This window comes from Thermobia domestica, chromosome 8 (assembly GCF_964235325.1).
Source record: "Thermobia domestica chromosome 8, izTheDome1.hap1.1, whole genome shotgun sequence".
Lineage (NCBI taxonomy): Eukaryota > Metazoa > Arthropoda > Insecta > Zygentoma > Lepismatidae > Thermobia > Thermobia domestica.
The window spans coordinates 259,995,248-260,016,946 of NC_137461.1; the positions used below are offsets into that span (position 1 = coordinate 259,995,248).

The 21,699-nt window shown below is 36.4% G+C and overlaps 1 protein-coding gene across 2 annotated transcripts in view; it reads left to right on the forward strand.

Moving 5' to 3' along the window:
• The first annotated feature begins 776 nt into the window (after positions 1 to 776).
• Positions 777 to 21,699, forward strand: part of kto (mediator complex subunit kohtalo) — a 212,389-nt gene continuing 191,466 nt past the window's right edge. The window contains exons 1-2 of one of the 2 annotated variants that reach the window (XM_081769676.1): positions 777 to 1,071; positions 11,616 to 11,741. In XM_081769676.1, the coding sequence (XP_081625802.1) occupies positions 11,652 to 11,741 (90 nt within the window). In that variant the 5' untranslated portion in view covers positions 777 to 1,071; positions 11,616 to 11,651. The remainder of the gene's footprint in view (positions 1,072 to 11,615; positions 11,742 to 21,699) is intronic. The other variant, XM_081769675.1, reaches the window with a different exon arrangement.

Sequence of the window (21,699 nt, forward strand, 5' to 3'; positions counted from 1 at the left end):
GTGTCTAGAAAACCTGGCACTGGCCTTCAAAAAATTTCAACCCACAATAAAATCGGGCCCTAGTTGATGTAAGCCGTCGCAATCCTTTCATGTCATCCTTGACGCAAAACGAAATGAAAATTTTGTGTTGCCTTGACGCAAAACGAAATGAAATGAGACTCTGTGCTACACGCCTGCTGTCTCTCCCTCAGACCAAGGGCTCCGAGCCGATTTGGGGGGGCATATTCAGATATTTGTTGTTGCAGACAAGGATCTAAGAAGGCATATATATATATGGATTTTAAAACAAATTCAATTCAAATTATGCCAAATATAGGATATTCATAAAAAATACATATAACAAGAAAAATACATATAGAAATACACATAACAATAACAAATACACATAAAAATACGTGTTTATAAAATATATGGGACGGCCCACATGAGCTTCGGGGGGGTCTTGACCCCCCAGGATCGGCGCCCTTGCCTCAGACCGATATATTTTTCAGTGGGTTACTAAAGTAATCGTCGTACACACACCTAAAATGGTTGTAGAATATTCACTCTAGAACCGTTGGGAATGAATTTTCATTTCAACGGTATGGCGATAAAATATGCTGGGGCATTGTATATCTGGGCGGACTTCTGAATAGTCTGAGGCTCTACTACAAATTTGCATTTTTCTCTTATAATAATAATATTCTCAAATTTAGTGTAATAATTTATCTCTGCTTTAATTTTCAATATCAATGCGTTAAGCCCTATGCCCTTCTCTTCGTCTAGCTTTCCTGCAGTAAGGAAACTGTCATTACCACCGTCATGAACATTTGTTTTGTGTGCGTCAATGACAAGGTCAAGCGAAATGCCAAGACATAATACGGTTGCATGTTATTGAATAGTCATATGAGTTTTGAGCATAAACGATTTATTTAAAGAATGAAAGTCACATTAGTAAGACTGAACCAAAGTTTCGTGTATAATATGCCGATGTAATTTTTTTTTAATTGATTGATAACATCTTTATTTTACTATGGTGTGAGTTTGTTTTGGATGTGATGAGTTTATTTAGCACTTGTGAAGAGAACTTTTGTAAGTATGTGAACATAATATTACAATAAGTGTAATATTTGTTAAGGAGATTACATAGTTTAATATATAGCTTTATTGTGTATAAGATCAGGGTGACCTGCTTGTTAGCTTATCGAACTTGATATACGCACAGAAATATACATATACCAATGAATTATCTTCGACCTGTCTTTTTAAATATGCAGATTATCAATATTTTGCTATCTACCCTAATCTGCAAAACATACAATATGACCATAATCCCAGATTTCAACAATAGTGTCAAAAAGTTGACCTCGCCCAATTACCGGCTTACGCAGTTTGCGTCAATTTCCCTGTGCATCAGAAGTTTTCACGGTGCATATTACAATAATCCAAGTTAAAAGTGGTAATATTTACCGTTAAGATGAATGACTATATCAAACAGGAATAATATATATATATATTAATTTTTACTGCTGGTGTTTTTCAGCACAATTCAGGAAAGCTATTTATATTTACAAGAGTACGGTTACCGGTACTCGTAGGAAACTATTACCAGCGCTATGAGAAGTCTTATATCTGTTGATTGTTGTGAAGTCTTGCAATAATGTATGCACCAGACTATTTGTTTCGGTAACAGTTTAGAGTTGGGGGGCCAAAACTGGCAAGAAAAATAAAATAAAAATGATGATTTACAGGAAAAGTGACTTCGTAGAGACTGGCAATTGATGTTTGAGTAAAGTGTGATAAAAATTTTAACTAATTTAGCTTTACGTTACTGAACTTCAACGTTTTAGTGACTTATGTGCTAAAAGAAAAAATGAATTATTCGTAACGAGGACAGGAAACAACGTGTCCTGCAGGGCTCTAACCCACCCTTACTCGGCAGTACTATGTGAATTAAATATTGGTAACCCAATGTAACATATGGATCCATAAAGCGATAAAATCAGAATAGAATATCGCAATAAACTAAGTGAAAAAACTGGCCTCACCATCGCTAAACAAAGGCCTTTGTTTCTATTATGGACGTTATTTCTATGTCATAGACATTAGAACACCATAAAAACCACATCAAAATTTTTCTAAACACAGGATTCAAGCACGATCGAATTCCTGGTTATTGTGGCCACTTAGAACTTGTTGATTTTTGCATGAGTACTCATTTTTGCGCAGCGGTGGCTCAGTGGTAGAGTGTTCACCTCTGGTGCTAGGGGTCGCGGGTTCGATCCCAACCCCCGCCAAGTGAACTTTGTGGTGGACAAACACCGTGTGTGTTGGTTTTTTCGGGGTTCTCCCACTTTCTTCATTCATTACTCATCATCACCGTCTCTTTTAGCCTAACCGGCATAAGCGAGGGACGTAAAACTCAAAAGATTTAATTTAATTTCATTTTTGCGCACACCCACTGTCGCTTAAACGAACTCCCGCACGAGCCCATCATTTTCGCCCTGCCCTAATCTGCGGAATAGATACAATTTTTGTAGCGCAAAACGCACAGTTTGGTGTTTGATTTTTCCATGACTTTTTTTTTCTTTCGTATAGGACCGTAAGTTCACTCATCCTCTCTACGGATGCACCCCTGCGCTACAGCTCGACCCACCAGCTTCGCTTTCCGTGGGGATGGCGTTTAGTATCCCTCACCTCCATAACTGCTCCGGGCTCGTACTGTGATATATGGTGAACTGTTATAAACGATTACTGGGAATTGAAGTTGACCTAATTTAATCTCCAGGTGAGTCAGAGTCACAGCCAAGTGATTTGGGGCAGAAACTAATAATATCCGGTTCCAAAATGCTGACCCACATACATAGATGAAGGTGGGTTAGCAGCCCTGTTGGTTCCTTTCTTTATCGAAGTTCTATACTCAGTTCACGTATTAATGCTGAGCGAGTGAAGGCGTGTTAACAGCCAAGTTGATTACTTCCTTTATTATAACTGAATGAATGCGGGCCAGTGCCCTAAAACCCTGTTCCCTCCCTGACGCAAAATGGACACAATTCGTGCTTTGAGTGGCTACCTAACACAGATTGGTGTATGCGTTTCGCATGAATAATTGTTTTTGAGGGAAATCAATTTGAATGCACATAATCAATCGGTACGCAGTTATTTTGGTATGCTGCACGAAAGTAAGAGTGTAGAATTCGTTAACGAAACGTTTTAAGAAAAGTGAAGTAAAACCATTTTTTGAATTTGAATTATTGTACGATTTTCAAAATCAGTTTAAAAAAAATTAAAAAAAAACACACACACACGCATTAGAAAATTAAGTTACATGCATGTTTATATGACTCTGTACGCGCTTTTGTTGTTATATCTGCTTCTTGGTATAAGTATTGCAATGTAAAATAGGGCTAAGGTTAGACTCAGTGTTGTTATATAGGCAAACAAAACACTTTAACACAACATTTTCCATGTATACTCTTCCGGAAACGAGTGGATTCATTTGCATTGATTAGCTATATGTTTGACACACACACACACACCTCTCTCTCTCTCTCTCTTTTTTGTTTTTTTTTTTTTTAATTAAATTAATGTAAGCAACATTTTGTGTTAGGATCAATTATGTATTGATCCACACATAAAGAGATTGAGAATATCCAGACCTTAATATGTAAATTTTACGGGTAAAATTTAAACCCTTCACAAGAAAGGGGAGTAATAAGTGTAGCGCCTTATGGGAAGACACGTATTAAATATTGATATTATTGGTAATTTATTCTCGCAGTTTCTGACGGTGATACAATTAAATATGTAAAGATCTCATTGGTGAAATAGTAACAAGCCAGTATTTTTTTTTTTTTTTTTCCTGAAGAAAGTACCTGAGTTTAGCATTTGAAACATTGAAGTCATACATATAGAAATACAAGTCACGCATACTAGTTCATTTATTACGAATTAACTAGTACCAAACTTGCTAGTAACACGTCATAAACTAGTACGATAATCTTGATAATTCAAGTTTCAGAAGTATTGTAAGATATTGTTTATTTTAGCAGCCCGTCATAATGTAAGTTGAATTGAAACTTGACTTTTAACTATAAAAATGTTCTGTATAGCTTTTTGCTTATCAAACGCATTCTGCAGGTTTATACTACTGAAACAAAGCCGCTTTCGTGTACTTACTTTAGAAGTTCATGGCTTGGGAGTAAACATCTAAAACAAGAAGCAGGCTTAATAATGATGTAATGATTCGCGTAATATTTCTTTCAAGCGTTTTCTTTAGCCAGTATTTTAATTGCTAAAGCAGATAATTTTCCTCAGAGCAGAGGGCTATTTTTTTTTCTACTGATCTTCATAGTTTTGAAACTAACAATAATACGTTCAATTTTATTATTGTTATTTATTTTATAGCGTCCTTATATGAGGTATCCACAACCAGTTATTTATCTTACGGTACTAAAGTCTTTCCAGCCTTAGAACAAAGTAGATGTAAACAAAGCGAAATGTATTACTCCGCGGCTCTCATGTGCTTCGGCAGTGAGAGTCGTGAACAACAAGCTCTTCTGCTAGCTTATTGTCGTCGCATAATTTCCAAAGTGTAAGGCTCTGTTGGTTCGTATATAATTATCGCACTGACACTGACTACTGTTATGTTGAAAATACATATTTTCTTAAATCGTTATATAAACGAGATTGCCTCTGTTCCTGATGTTCTGTTTTGTGTTTTATAACACGAGAGGAAGGTGGATTATTGTAACACTTTTTCGCCATGGAACTCTCTGCATTCTACAATTTCAAATAACTGGGGTCGGCGCGCGAACGCATACGCATGCGCAGTAAATACTATATGCCCAAGGACGGGTGAGGTTGAAATAAAGCTACATCTGTTGTTAAATATTATATATATTGCGTTTATTATCACAAAGTACGGGATAAATTCGGATATTTTAATTTGAAACTATCGTTTTAGTAGGGATTATAATGCGGTAGGATATTAGTGCAGTGAGACCAACAACCAATCACTGGTCATCGATCCACTGGTAGTCAGGTGGGTTTGTTTACATCCACTTTTTTCTAAGGCTCGAACGAGATTAGTTCAGAACCTAGATACTATGGGTACTAGCTAAGAGCTTATTACTATATAGTTTCATTGTTTTGTACAACATACCACTGTTAGTTGCAATAACTGTGTAAAGATCTGGTAAGAAAATGACTAAACCCTTGGCCTTAGGCAAATTACCCGCTAGAGCAATTCAAATATTGGCTAAAAACACCCTTTAAAAGAATATTACAGGTAAGTCATTTTATTATTATTACTGTTGTAAATGTTTTCCATACACGACCAATAAGTAATTAAGAAGTAGGATACGCAGAATAGAACAAAAGATTCCAAAAAAGTAAGCCTTATTGTTTATTTAGCGAACCTTCACCTCAGAAGGGTAAAAGAAACTGCCCCTCCCCTCCTCCCAGGTATGATTCTTTGTTTGGCTCACAGAGTGTTATGAATTGGCCATCACTGCTATAGATAGATTGGTAATATGTTTGGTGACTGGAAGATCGAAGTACTTGTTTCCGCCAGTCTAGCGACCTTTTTTACCCCCTTGTCATTTGAATATTTTTCCATTCCTATAAGTAGAAATAAAACATCGGATATGTAACAGAAGAAATAAAACTAATCAGTGGTTTCAGGATATGTTTTATTTGTTTATTTATTTTAAATTTATTTATTTATTTGTCTTGAATTTTGTAATAAAATACTAAAATTTGATTTGGTTGTGATTGCTCTGTATACACCCGCGGCAAAAGCACTCCGGACCTCATAACAAAAGCACAGACAGAAAGCTCATACATTAGTACGGAGTCTAGTTGTCTTACTTTTGACCTTTTAAATGCACTTAGACATGGTATCACTAGGATTTTGCAAGAAGTCCAGAATACACTACATTTTCTTCAGTTCTCTTTGGAGGGTCTGTATGTTCTGAAGCTTCTTCCGTCCCAAGAATACCTTCATAAGATGCCAACAGTTTTCAATTGGATTTAGATTGAGAATATTTCCAGGCTCTTCTAACATCTTGATATGTTGATTCTCAAGAAAATTCTCTATCTTTTTAGCCTTGTGACAAGGAACGTTATCATGCATGAAGAAATCCACTCGTAGATGTGGAACACATCCACTAAATGGTCCTCAAGAAATTTTATATATCGGTCTGCGTTAATCATTTGATTTTGTAGTAAGAAATGTAAATCTCCTCTACCCTTCTCATTTGAAGAACACCCCCACAATATTAGACTGAGAATGGCTAATGGTCAGAACCGTATACTTTGGGTCGTATCAACCTGAAGATGGTGGACGTCGAAGCTTGAAAGCTTCCATTTGGAAAAGTTGGGATGCGCTTTTGTCGGAAAACATTTTTTCTCCAATGTGCTGATGTCCAGTGTGCATATTTCTTTGCAAAAATAAGACTCGTTTCTTCATGCGGTCAGTGAGTAGTGGCTTCTTAGCAGCAGTAACTCACGGCAATCCAGGTCTTTCTGTAAACTGTACTGAATTTTACGAACATTAACGTTTTGCAACAGATTCAGTTTCATTTCTTTGAGTTCTGGTGCTCAAAGAAGTAGATAGATAGCTGAATTAACTCCCTCATGCATAGTTCTCGATAAAAATAACTAAACTGACTCGTTCAGTTTGCCTGAAAATCTGGAAGGTTCTACGTACTAAACGATCTTAACGTGGATGAAATAACTCTAATATTTTCCATTAGAGCTATTATTCTAAATCACTATTCCTAATCACACTAATAAATAAATATCTTACAGTACTATATATATATATATATATATATATATATATATATATATATATATATATATATATATATATATTTGGTCTAGGAATTAATTCGTGCGGTTGGTACGCACACATTGAAGCTGTAGTACAAACACAAAATACATAAATACCTTAAGAAAAATATTGTCCATCGCTAGCCACCACTTTCGCCCATCTGTCAGGCAATGTACGGATTCCGTGGCGAAAGAAGTCCTCATCCTTGGAAGCGATCCAGTCAGAGACCCATGTTTCGATATCTTCTGAAGAAGTAAACCGCTGTCCAATCAAATCGTTGTTCATGCAATCGAACAAGTAGTAGTCCGAAGGAGCAACGTCTGGTGAATACGGCGGGTGGGGTAAAACTTCCCATCCGACATTTTCTAAATAGGTTTTGACCGGTTTTGCGACATGTGGGCGAGCGTTATCATGTTGAACAATAAGTTTATCATGTCTGTTCTCCCATTCTGGTCGTGTTCTGGCCAGAGCTTGCTTCAAACGCATTAATTGTCGTCGATAACGTTCTCCATTCATAGTTTCACCCGGTTGCAGCAGCTCATAGTACACCACACCTTTCATATCCCACCATATGCACAGCATAACCTTTGCACAGTGAATATCTCGTTTTGGTTGTGATGGACCTGGTTCACCTGGTTTCACCCAGGCCTTTTTTCGTTTAGGGTTCTCGTAATGAATCCACTTCTCATCACCCGTAATAATTCGATGCAGAAACCCCTTTCTGCTCTGTCGTTGAAGCAGCAATTCGCAAATGGTTTTTCGTCTTTCAACGTCTCTGTCTTTCAATTCATGTGGAACCCAATGTGACATCTTTTGAATCATTCCCATGGCTTTCAAGCGTTTGGAGACTGTTGTTTGATCAACGTCTAATGCTGCTGCAAGTTGTTCCTGCGTTTGACACGAATCCAGCTCGAGCAATGCTGTCAATTCTTCGTCTTGAAATTTTTTGGCTGTCCAGCTCGCTCTTGGTCTGCCAAGCCGAAATCACCACTTCTAAACCGTGCAAACCACTTCTGACACGTTCGCTCAGCTAGAGCATGGTCACTATACACTTCCACCAAAATACGATGACTTTCAGTCGCACTTTTCTGCATGTTAAAGTAATGCAGCAGGACACCCCGCAAAAACACTTTATCAGGCACAAATTGCGCCATGTTCACTTAACTACAAACTGGTGTTGTTGACGCTTTAATCCACTGCCCTATACTACGAACGATACGCGATGACAGGGGTTTGCAACACATGTGTGGATACACGGAACTGTGGGACGCTCCGTTCGTTGCACCATCTCTTGTCCACCCGCACGAATTAATTCCTAGACCAAATATATATATATATATATATATATCCAACACCAAAATATGAATCACACTTCTTATATCAGGGTGTCTATTGGTCACGAAAGTCATGAAAAAGTCACGAAATCAGAAAATGGTCATGAAAGTCAAGAAAAAGTCACGAAATTTAGCTTTTGGGTCACGGTTTTTATTTATCTGTATAAATATAAGTACAGACTGGAAAATTTTGTTATATAAAACGTCAAAATTCACCGCCAAAAATGTCTATGGGCGACTGTAGACGCTACCAAATCGCAAGCAAAGCATGCTTGTATCGCATCCATGAAAATTCGGCCCAATTTGCACCCAAAATCGCTCTTGAGAATGTTACAAAATTTTATGGTTTTTTAAAGAAAAGGTCACGAAAAAGTCACGAAATTTCATTTTGAGATTTTAGTAGACACCCTGTATATACTACTAGGAAAAAAACTAAATGTAACAACTTGGCAAAATCTTCTCTTCTCACCCACAAATAAGTCAATAAATAAAAAAACAATGAAACAAAAGTTACTCTAAATGAGCAAATGCATATGTGTAGAGAGGGTGGGCGGGTAGGATAAAAGTAACTCCACTAAATTTCTCTCAGCAAAAACTATAAATTACATTATATTCTTTACTCAAAATGCATTTTCATTATATTCAACTCAATAGGATTTATCTTTTAAAAATCTGTAATGTGCCTGACTTATCTATCACTTCTATGAACTGTACTTTTCTTTGAAGGAAAAATCAACGATCAAGAATCTTAATAACTATGAGCTATGTTTTAAGGAATCTTTCCAAGTGCGTAAGCCTCACAGCATCTCCATCATGTGCCGGTGCTGTGCCATTAGTTAATAGCTCAGAATATTTTTTGAAAATACTTATTGAATAAATGTGACAATTGGGGATGAAACTGATGTACAACACGGTACTTAACTGCGAAATTATGGTTGAATTTAAATAAAGTGTAAATGTTTATACTTTGAGAATGATTAGTTGGGGAAAAGGTGAGAGAGAGAGAGAGAAATAGGTTATGACTAAAAGATAAAGGATGAACACTAGCCTGACATTCCGATGAGACTGGTGTCGTTTTGGTCATTTGGATGATGAATGGTTTTCCCTGGAGGAGCTTGAATATATTAGAGTTAGCTAATAATTGGATTTTAATCCTGCTGGACTGCCAGGGGCGGCGAGTTTTCTCGTTACGATACGTCTCCGATGATGTTCTGCTACACCTTCATTTCATTGGTTAGATATTGAACTCTATTGAATTTGCGACGATGAACCAACAGAATGGTACTTACAAGACATGGAGTTGGTTGTTTTTTAATGGAGCGACGTGCCTTTTATGACGATTTTGTACCTTTTAAAACCTTGTGGCGAATACCCCCCTGTCGATATGTCCTCCATGGTTTTGCTTAATCGAAAAAACGATGAGTCAAGTGCTTGCTAGGCGGAAAAGCAAGAAGGAAACTAGTTGCGTTTATTGACAATTTTAAAAGTGATAATTAACAAATACATGCTTATTCAAGCTGTTTGGCAATATACAATCATGAATAAAAGTTTTGTTTTGTTGGATTTTAAATGTTCATAATTTTGTCGTTGATAAATGTAATTTAATAAAGTTATTGAATTTAGCGAATTAAGCTGAGAGTTTATACAATTATTACATGGTTATTTTACATTTAACACACAGCTACTTTACAGTACTGATAAAGCTTTTCGTTGTGACACAAATTTTTCTTTAACAATGCCCAAAGATAAGACACATATCAAACGATAAATCACATCGGGCTGAACAAAATGAGATGCGAAGAGTAAATTTTCTGTGTAGTTTTCGAAAAAAATGAAAAAACTTTCATGACGTTAAAAGGTGTAATTCGTTACAATTCTGTATTCATTCTGCTGCAATAGATTATTTATATATTTTAATGAAAGGAGGAAAGTTTCCTTTTTAAACAGCAGCAGCTAGGGAAGTTATTTTTAGCATAGAACTCAACGATTAGTTTTCACGATCATTCATCTATAATCATTATGTACGTAAATTGCATAGTTATAAATGCTTACTCGGCAGCTATGTTCAAATGTGGTTTCACGGATAGCAAATCGAGTAATTTTGATAGTCTTTCGTGTGTCTAGACCAAGAATATGTAGAGGCCTCAACTACTACAAATATTATGTTTTATTTGCGTAAAGTCGACTTCTAAAGCCTTATTTGAGCTGTAAAGACTTACTCTATTGACGAACTTTTAGTTCTTACTAGATATGCTTGCACTTGCAACTCATTGGGAAGTATCGGTCACTTTTCTGTGTTCATACCTTACGCCAAACCTCATAATACTGAAATGAGAAAATTCTATAATCATGCTGTGTAGTGATCAGAAAACGAAAATTGTAAGAATGTTTAAACTTTTTGTCTTTCATACCCATAATTAAATGTCGACTAAAAGCAGGGAATTCGTGTTACTATTCGGTTCAAAATCTCTTGTCGTCGCGAATTCTGTCGAGGAATTTGAAGCTTAAAATATATAAAACGATAATCATGCCTGTTGTTCTGTATGGTTGTGAAACATGGTCGCTTACTCTGAGGGAAGAACATAGACTGAAAGTATTTGAGAACAGGATCCTGAGAAGAATATTCGGACCCAAAAGGAACGAGAATGGGGAATGGCGGAAGCTTCATAACGAGGAACTACATAGTTTATACGGTTTACCCAACATTGTTAGGGTCGTCAAGTCTAGGAGGCTTAGGTGGGCAGGTCATGTAGCTAGAATGGAAGAAAGTAGAAACGTTTTCAAAGTATTGACTGGTAGACCCATAGGAAAACGACCATTAGGAAGACCTAGGCGCAGATGGGAGGACAATATTAAGATGGATCTCGCAGAGATTGGAATACAAAGTAGAAACTGGATGCAATTAGCTAAGGATAGAAGTCAGTGGAGAGCTTTTGTGAACGCGGCAATGAACCTCCGGGTTCCATAGGCCATAGAGTTAGAGTTAGAGTTATACCCATAACGCAACAGTGAAGTTAAAAGGAAAGGACCTGCTATTAACGCGGGCTCCAAACCGTATTTGGGATGGGTGCATGGAGCATTATGCGAAGTTACTTTCTCAGTATTGCCCCCCCCCCCCCCACCATATTATATCGTCTCCAAAAAAATTGATTCACAGCACTCCTCCGGGATTGTTAAAAGTTATAGGAGAAAGTGATAGTATTAAAATTATTTAAAACGACCACCATTTTCTTTTCTTTTTATAGAACCATTTTTTGGGGATAATTGTAGATCGCTTTTGTGGAATATTTGTGTCACAGAATAATTTCAGTACTGAGTAATGGAAATTAAGAAAAATAAACATGGGTATTAAAAATTGAGAAGAGTAGAAGTTTTCTTGGAAAGAAAGAACTTTTGAGTCTCGTAAAGGAATTGAAGTGCGATCAATAAGCTATAGTTTGTAACTTTTTCCCCTTCTGTTTCAGTTGCAAGCGACAATCAGCTGTTATTACATCTTGAAAATGATGGGCTTCTCGTGTGAGAAACGACCTCTAAAGAGATCTCGAATGGGCCCTCCTGATGTGTATTTGCAAGACCCCAAACAAAAAGAGGTAAGACGTCTCTTTTAGATAATAATAATAGTAATAATAAATAACATCTGACCAAAGGGAACACTTACAATTACTAATCTGCGTTGCAGTTTCGGCAACATGTTATTGCCTTCATCAGACATGTTATGAAAGTACAATCTAAGGTTACAGCTTATAATTTTCAGAAAATGAGGAGGTCAGGTGTAGTAACCATAAGATTTTTCTTTCCATTTTAGGACGTCCTTTAACTGTAAATAATGTGATAGGAGTTACGAGAGACATGGAAGAGGTTAGAGGTAAGTATTAAGCGCCATAAAGAGGACATTTGATTAAACGTGAAAAACAAAACGATTTATGGACATGGAAGAGAGAGAGAGATACTGAACTTGTGTGCTAAGTGTACATGATTTGTAAAATAAGGTTTTAAATAAGATAGGAAAGAAATAGGACGAAAGGATACAACACGCAGTGTAATATCTGGTTGTCTAAAAGTTATTGAGCCATTGGAGATCAAAATTGAGCATACATTTATTGTGATTTGATAATCAAATTAGGAAATCACATGTGCACCATTTGTTCGATGACCTATCATTTATCCGGCAACCCTCAATTCCGTCGCAATAGAACTTAATGTGGTTTCTTATGAAAAAAAAAAAAAAAAAAATATGATACGTGGTTTCCACAGTCCTCTTTCGAATCTAATTTAACGCCATTCAGACAGTTCTGCTGTGACCTAACAAATAACAATCTGACGGGTGCAAACCCAGGCTATATGGTAGATGCATTAAAACCTCTCAGCCAAGTTCTCTTATTTTCTGACGGGTCATTAAAGATGTATGCTGTTTGGCGTTCCAGCATGATATACAACACCCTTTTTGTTGACAAGTTGCAACTATTGCTCGTCCCTCAAGGATCTCTGTTTGCTTATTTCTGGCCTTACATTTATATTTGCCACTTACTTCTATTCTCTAACTCTACAATTAGTTCCATTAAGTTTATAATCTTTCTGGTCATAATTTGTTCTTTTGCTTTGCACAGACGGTTCCAACCTTGACGTATTATTCTTAGGTCGTAATATTTGAATTATGTGTACCTTCCTTTGTTTATCATCCACTTCCACTAAAAACATCCAGTTACCAAGAACTTTTTGGAAAATTCGCTTACTATTTAGGAAAAGAACCTTTGTGATTTTTTTTTAATCCAAACAATTTGTTCTTTTAAATTAGATAATTCTATAACCTTGTTAGTACCCATATCTTTTCTCGAAAGATTTACTTATAGGAATGGAGAACCAATGCCAAGGTTCGAAGGAGAAAATTTTGCTTAAGGCTGGTTCTCTATATGCTCCTTGTTTATTTCTTTGTGTAAAATGGCTCTGGCACTAACTCATTCTGGAGAAGCTTGAGTTGATTTTGAGTTTAACGTCCCGTTCAGCAGCGAGACTATATGAGACGTGGACCTATTTATTAACGTGCAGTCCGAACCATATGAGCTCCCATCGGAAATCGAACCTGGGTCTCCCACTCCAAAGACGGGTACGCTAACCGCTTAGCCACGAAGGAACTCTCATTCTGGAGAAGCATTCGTCATTAAATCACTGACTTGGCGTCGTGAAGAGGATGTAATTTCTTTGCTTTCTTTAAAATTGGTCTTCACCGGTTCAAATTCTTTTTGATGTGCCTTACTCCATCTTTCTTTAAGAGTGCTAACAAAGATAGAGTTTGCATTGAAATATTCAGCAAAGTAACAATTCCTAGGAAATTGCAGTGCCTCTTATTTGTTGGCGCGTTGACTCCCAGTATAGGCTGTGATTTTTGTGAAGGAGCTATGTTACTACAGTGAATCTGGTATTTTAAGAAATTGATTTTTAAAGAATATGCTTTTCGAAAGAGAAACATGTATGTTCATTTGTTCGAATTTTCCCGGCACCTTTTCAGTTCAGTCGAAGGATTCCTGTAAAGAACACTGTTACAATTAATTAGAGAACAATTAAATGTTCAAAATAATCGGCTATTAGACTCCTTGATGTGCACTTTACTTTACTACTAACATCGCTATTAATGACAACTAGCAAACCCGCACGTCCTACGCAAGCGCAGGACACTATTTTTATATATCCCTCTCCCCTCCCCATGTTGCGGGCCACAGCATAATAAAAAATATCCCAGGCTAGAATGTCATGTATATTGAAAATTTGATCGAGATCGGTTGGGTGGTTCAAGAATTATTAAGTTTTATATCCCCTCTTCCTCTTACCCTAAGTTCTACCGTCAAAGGGATATAATAAAAACCACCCCAGGTCCGAACCTCATCTATCTTGATAATTTGATTTAAGATCGGTTCAGTGGCTTAAGCGTGATGAAATCAGAAAGACAGTCACTTTTATTTTTATTTTTTTACATACATGTCCCCCTTTCCCTCTCCTACATTGTGCCGTCAAAGTAAAATAATGTTATCCCAGGTCCGAACCTTATCTTTGTTGAAAGTTTGATCGAGATTGGTCGTTTGGTTCAAGAGTTATTAAGTTTTATTTTATTTTTTTAATAATTCCCCTTCCTCCCCCTCCCGTAAGTTCTACCTCAAAGTGAATAGCTAAAAACACTCGCAGGCCAGAACTGCATCTACGTCAAAAATTTGATCAAGATATGTCGGGTGGTTCAAGAGATTAAGAGTCACAAACATAGTCACTTTCAATTTGGATCTGAAGTTTTTTTGTTCACAGACACCGCTACTAATATATAGATTCGTCCCAGCTAGCAACCTAATCACTGCCATCATAATGTACGCACAACGATGGCTGAGTACACTCGTCCTACAATTACTTTGCATCACGATTATCAGCACGTTTATTATGAATTAAAAAAAATATACTATTATATTTACTCGATCTTTACTACACAATACTGAACAATCATCCCGCAATACATATTTAGAATAATACTTCTCTTTCACTGTTAACGTTTTAAAATAGCAACTATAAAAAATTACTTTTTTGCAGAATGGACAATGTAAATATTGTATCTTGGTTTTACTAATGTAAGCCCTTTGCTCTCCAATGCTCCTCGCCAGGTATATTATTTTTGTTGCAGTGCTTCCTTGGTCGCACTCACCAGCACATGTCGTCCACAAACATCATATTCCAAGGTGCTGACTCTTTGATATCCTTTGTAAGTTCGTCCATCGAAGTTGCAAAAAAGTATGGGCTATGACTACATCCCTGATGAAGTCCCACTTTCACTGTGAACTCTTCTGTTATACCATACGCGCTTCTAACTTCTGTCCTACACCTATAATACATATTTTGAATTATACAGATGTATGTGTTCGGAATCTCCTTCTTCTTCAGTGTCCACCAAGTGAGATCCCGTGGCACTATACCACTTGCTTTTTCCAGGTTGATAAAAACCATGTGAAGGTCCTGGTATTCTCTATACTTTTCCATTAGCATCCTAAAGTGCAAATATTGCATCCATTGTGGACAGTCCTGCCATGAAACCATTTTTTTATTATTTTATTTATTTATTTATTTTTATTTAGGTCTCTTCCCTCAATCGTGCTTCTATCACTCTCTCCCAGAACTTCATTGCATGGTTCATGAGTTTTATTTCCCTGTAGTTGCCACATTGTTGCACACATCTGTTTTTTAAAACCAGCACAACCTAGTTGCTTTTCCCTGTTTCTAATTTCTTATTAAATAGTCGAGTAAACCACTGCATTCCTTCTTTACATAAAGTTTTCCAGGCTTCGATCGGGATATTATCCAGTCTTAGGGTTTTACCATTTTTCATCTTTTTCATGACATTTTCCATCTCTATTGTGTTTACAGGTCGAACTAGTCCTGATTCATAGATAGGTTTCCGCAAATTTTCCTTCATTAAAAAATTTCTGGAAATACTCGTTCCACCGCTTCATTATTTTCTTCTTACTTACCAGAACTTCATTATTTTCGTCTTTGATGTAGCCTACATGCGATATATCCTTCTTTTTGTCTCTCTCTCACCTTCGAAAGCTTGTAAACCATCTTTTCTACCCTTTTTGTTTTCATGTTGTACAACTCATCATAAGCCTTATGTCTTTCCACACTAACTGCCATTTTCGTTACCTTGTGGTCCCTCAGGTCTTGCTGATTGTCAGAGGTCTGCCTTTTTTTTTTTTTTTTTTTTTTTGTATCGTTCCTTTTCCTCCTCCATAGCTGATTGAACTTCTTTATTTCACTACCACATTTCTTTATCAATGAGGCTTTTTGTTTCTCCCATTACTTTTCTTGTTTCCTTGAGTTCTACTGATCTCTGACCCACTCCTCTTCTATTTGGATCTCTTCTTCCTTCACTTGCAATACTTCCAATTTGATATATATATATTTTTTTTTTTTCGATTCTTTTGAGAGCTTGTCTCATCTAGTTTCCACCAGTTAGTTCGAACAGGAACGTTTTGTTGTCTTCTTCATACTTCTTTTTTTGATGAAAATATTGGCTACTACGAGACAGTGTTGCTCCGTTAGACTCTCACCTGGTATTATTTTTCATCATATTGGTTTTATCGTCTCTATAAGATGAAATCGATCTGAGACCTTGAGGTACCACTCTTATATGTAGTAAGTTGTTCTTTCTTCTTATAGAAGGTATTCAGGATAGCAAGATCGTATGCTTCTGCCTCTTAGTATGTTCTCACTTTCCTCATTTCTGTCTTTCATGTATCCTTTCATACCCTGATGTTGATCATCCTACATGTTCAGTTAGATCTGCTAAAATAAACTTCTCAAGTAATGAACAATGCTGGAACTTACTGTGTAGTTCCATCTGAATTCTTGCTTTAGCTCTTTGTCACACCCAACTTAGGGGTATAGGTGCTGACTATATTCAAAGTTTCTCGTTTTTTTTAGCAGGAGGTACCATAATCCTGTCGCTTACTCTCTTCATGTCCATCCATTTTCCCCTCATATTCTTATCTAAGACAATTCAAACTCAATTCTTTCTGTTGTTGTTCCCCATTTCCTATTTTCTTTGATCTTGAACCTTTCATTTAGTCTCCTGGGTGTATTTTATGCTTGCTTTTCTTCTTGCCATCGTTTCCGATAAATCTTAGCTCCTACTTGTCAAGGTTGTAACGTTCCACAGTCCTATTCTGATCTTCTGCTATTTCTAGACTCGCTTCTTTTTGCCTCTTCCGTTCATTGTCACGGGGGTAGCACACTTTCACAGTCTTAAGGTGATCAATCCACGCGTTGCTTCCGGCCTTAGCCTAGCCTTTTTCTCACCCATATTGCTTTTCCAATCACTACGTTCTCCTTTACTGATTTTAACTCCCTGCAGAGGACATAATTGGGAAACCTCAATGAAAGTGTGCGACATATTACGCCAAAATCGAACATATTAAACGAAATTTGTCATGGAAGCTACTTTTAAAATTGAGAGGAGATGAATTAACGGTTTCGTTCTTCGCAGAGTTTAACCCTAAACTGTGGGAAAATTTCCAATGCCATAGAGAAAATATGCATTCGATTTTTCAAAATCGATTTTTTTTTTTTTACATGGTTTATATTAGAAAATTGTCTAGCATGTTGTTGTGTAAATTTGCTGCATGGGGTTAATTTTTCCCCTTTCCTTCTTTATACTTAATGGATTGCAACCCCTAACAATGGAAAGAAATCACATACCAAGTTTCATCAAAATCGGGTAAGCTTTACAAGAGTTATCGTGGAACAGATGAACAGATACACAAATGCCACATCGAATTGAATGATAGGAGCTTCGTTAACGCTTGCTGCAATAATTGACAATTTTCATCCTGCTGGAACATTGTTTATTGTTTATGTATTGCATATATAAAGAATTGTACGCTATTAAGTAGCATATATCTATCATTGTTAGTCTCCTTCTATCGATGACACATACACTTGTAACAGTGACACACAGACACCTGACGTGCATACTACTTGTACATAATTTTATAACATGTCTTTGTTATCAGACACTGTTGTAATATCAAAGTGGTATAACACTACGTTATAATATACCTTTTAATAGTAATACAATTAGTATCTACCTGTCACTTAGGAGAGATTCTCTTTAATATTATTATTTTAATACTCAAATATGGTGCATCAGAATTACGCCTAACTTTTATTTGCATTGGTATAAAAGATAATAAATTGGATTTTTCAAGTTTTATTACAAAAAGGGATGATGATAAATTGATGGGACAATGAAACTGGGAGATCAGGGAATTTCAAAATTAATAATAAAGTTAACTAATTAAACAGTCTGCTCGTTGACCTGAAGGGTCAGACTAGACTGATAGGATTTAAGTTCTGATAACTGAAGGCTAAATTCAAAAGTAGATCAAAATTATTTTAAAGTAATCTGATTATACGTGCCAATGCAAGGCTGCGTGTGCGGAAATTTAATAGAGTTTTTGACTTCCCTTTTCCTCAATTATGAAATTTTTGGAGAACATGAATCTGTGGTTTTACTTGCTCACATGAATGATCCAGCAGACCGCAGACTTCGAAACTGAGCAGGCACCACTACTTTAATCTCACATTAACAAAGCACTATTTTTACTTGTGTAACTTTGTGTTGCACGTTGAGTTACTGGGATCGAATCCTTGAAAGAATATCTCCTCACTTCTTAAACTGTGACTCATTCGTGTCGTCGATGAAGTGGAGATCGCTAATGGGCTCTGGATTCAAGCATCCTGGCTTCATAGCTAGTCGTCGCCGGTATTGGGACCTTACTCCTCTGGGACTGGAGTCAGACGTCAACAGCTCATCGTCCTTCTGGGGAGTCATCTTGTAGTGTGACTACGTCGTAGACTCGAAGGTCTAGCCGACTATAGATCCCATAGACTGCAGGCTGATATAGCCTCCTGCACGGTTTGAGCTACTCGGATCTTAGCTACAACATGGATGGAGCTACCTAACATGCTGGTCCAACTGAACAAGTAAACTTTCTAAACCTTAGCTTTTATACGTTCATATTTCCGTATTTACTAGGTTCTGTTTATGCTTTTCATCAGAGAAAGTTCTCGGCTAGTGTAACATCCGTGAATTCTGTGTTAATTTTGGCTTTGTTTATTCCTAGAATACCTCTGTCTCTTCTAAAATAGCACTGTTCGCCGGATATTGTTCCCTTTCTGACGAAATGAGACTTTCTTAATATTAAGAACATCTTTTATAAAAACTATAATTATGCCCATTCTGGCTTAATACTCGTTACAATTTAAACTAAACAGCCAGTAATCGGATGTTCGAAAGCAGTTAACGAACGATAGAAAATATTCTCCGTGCTCGTGTCCAGGAAAGACAAAATGCCCAAGTTAGTTCGAATATACGTGTATAGGTACAACGTAAATAAGCCGACCAACCTGTAAATCGAACATGAATTCAACTGATAGAACAGGGAAACCATGAAATTAAATCATTCAACGTAGAATGTAACTGTATGTACATGGTGTTGGATGACGAAGTCAGTAATTGAGGACCGTGATCATCTCGATCTGGTTATGCTTAATTCAACAATTGAGGATTTAATAAAGATTTATTTTTTTTTTACTTACTTACTTACTTTGAGTTTGTATGTGTGTGTGTTACAATTGCATAGTCCTCTGCACAAGTGCGATTCTTTTCTGTATGGACCAATTATAATAGAATGTAACATGAGGAATGTCTAGCATACTATTATTAACTTGATAAAACTGACCTTATTATGCCTGTATGTTTATCCTATGAAGGTTTTCAAAAACTCTTTTTTTCTGTTTCCTTTGTCGGTCACGGTTACGAAAAAAAAAAAAACACCAAAAAAGCTTTCAATCCTAATTCTACAATATTATATTAGCATTTAACGGGGAGAAAAGTCCAAAGATGATATATAATTAAATTGAACAAAATGACATATGTCAAGATAAAGGCCCATGCGTAGTTTTTGAGAAAATCGAATTTTTTTTGTACACGTAAAATTTGATGGTTTAACAAGGGTGAACGACGTGTCGACCGGCTATCCATAAGGGTACACGCATGATTTGTGTTACTGTGTGTGTCGATCATAGTTATTGTTGTATATGATTCTCCAGCGGGCTAGTGAACAGATAAATGAGATCGTCAGTGATTTCTGAATTGCCTAGGAACTCTCAGTCCTTTTAAAAAAGCTGGCCATCCCTGCAACAAGAACTGCTACGTTTATTAAGGTGAAACTGATACTAAAGTACATCCTCATCAGTTTCTTCATTATGGCGGTAGTATCTACGTGGGTCGTTCAAGTTTCCCTACGCTGTAAAATATTTATTTTTTAAGACACATTTGTAATCTATATGTACACTCATGTCCAAAATTATTGTCGCATGTCTATAAATATGTTGTTAGAGGAATATAATTTGACAACGAATTCGCCCGATATTTCTTATAATGTTAGTATGTGTATAATCGGCAAAGACATATATGTGGCAAATATCATGTCAAAAGAGCAGTAAATAAGAACAATAAAACGAAAATAAAACTTTCTTGTCCATTTAGCAACATTTTGTTTTTACTCATTCTAATTTTCATGTTTATAATTCTTTTCCTATGAAATTGACCACAAATATACATTTCCCGATTATATAGATAGTATCAGTATTAAAAGTACCCTGCCCTATCATTATCAAATTATATTCTTACAAGAAGACAGTTATAGATATGCGACAATCATTTTGGACATGAGTGTACATGTGTAGGTGGATCCTTCCTCACCTCTCCACATAATCCCCGTTAAGATTCAGGCATTTGTCTCACCGTGGGACCAATTTGTCCAAACCCTTTGCAAAAAAAAAAAAAAAAAAAAAAAAAAAAAAAAAAAAAAAAACCAGGGCTCTGGCTATTTAACACTCTCTTCACCTTCCGCTTCACTCCTTCATCACCAGTTGACAGGAAACTAGGTCTCTTATGTCGAACCTGAACTCTTCTTCAAGAGAAACGCAATTCGACATAAGCGAACCGGTCTTTTCATGACGATAACACCCACCTCCACTCAGGACGCAAACAAGACACAAAATTGAAGAATTAGGGTGGAAACGGTTGCTCCACTCCTCATACAGCCTAAGTTTAGCATCGAGTTACTTCCATCTTTTTCCGGTTAAAGTCTGCATTGCAAAGTGAAGTTTTGAAACAAATCAAGAAGTAAAGCGGAATGTGAGAAGAGTGAGAAATAGCCAAGCTCTGATTTTTAGCAAATGATTTGGACAAATTGGTGCAACGGTGGGACAGATGTCTTGAATCTAAATGGAGATGTGGAGAAGTCAGAAAGGACCAACGTGCACATGTATGTATATAATGGAATATGAGAATGGTAATACAAAGTGCTTAAGAATGTGACACTAACTGTTACTAGGTAAAATGAGAGATAACCTGTGCAAATAGAATGCATATTAGATACAGTTTTGAAGATGGTTTGATCTTGTGATTCAAGATTACTCAGAAGATTATAAATGTTAGAAATACGATAAAGATTGGAATGATATGCTAAGATAATTAATTTATGAATGATGTAGAGTTGAGAGATTCAGAACATAGTCAAGGTATAGATTGAAAATAAAGAGATTTAATAAGATATTGTCTTTTGTGGTTATCGAAGAGTTTTGGTAGTGTCACGATAGTCATGCACTTTTTGTAACGCAAGAGATCATAGAACTGATCTTCCTGTCTCTTCGTTTGGATAGAATTAAATAGATTAACAGTATAGTTTACAAATCTGTCTTAAAAAATAAATATTTTACAGCGTAAGAAAACTTATACATTGAACGACCCAAGTATATTGTGGTAAATGAGATAAAGCCTAAAATTATCATTAAATTTTAAACTTTAATTTCTCTTGAACTAAAATATTGTCTAAAGATGTCTGTTTTTTGTTCCTGGAAATAGACAAGCAGATAGAACTGAGTTAAAATCCATTGTCTCTCTTGAGATTGGTGCTTTCTCGTGGAATATCTATGGCTTCCTTTATTAAT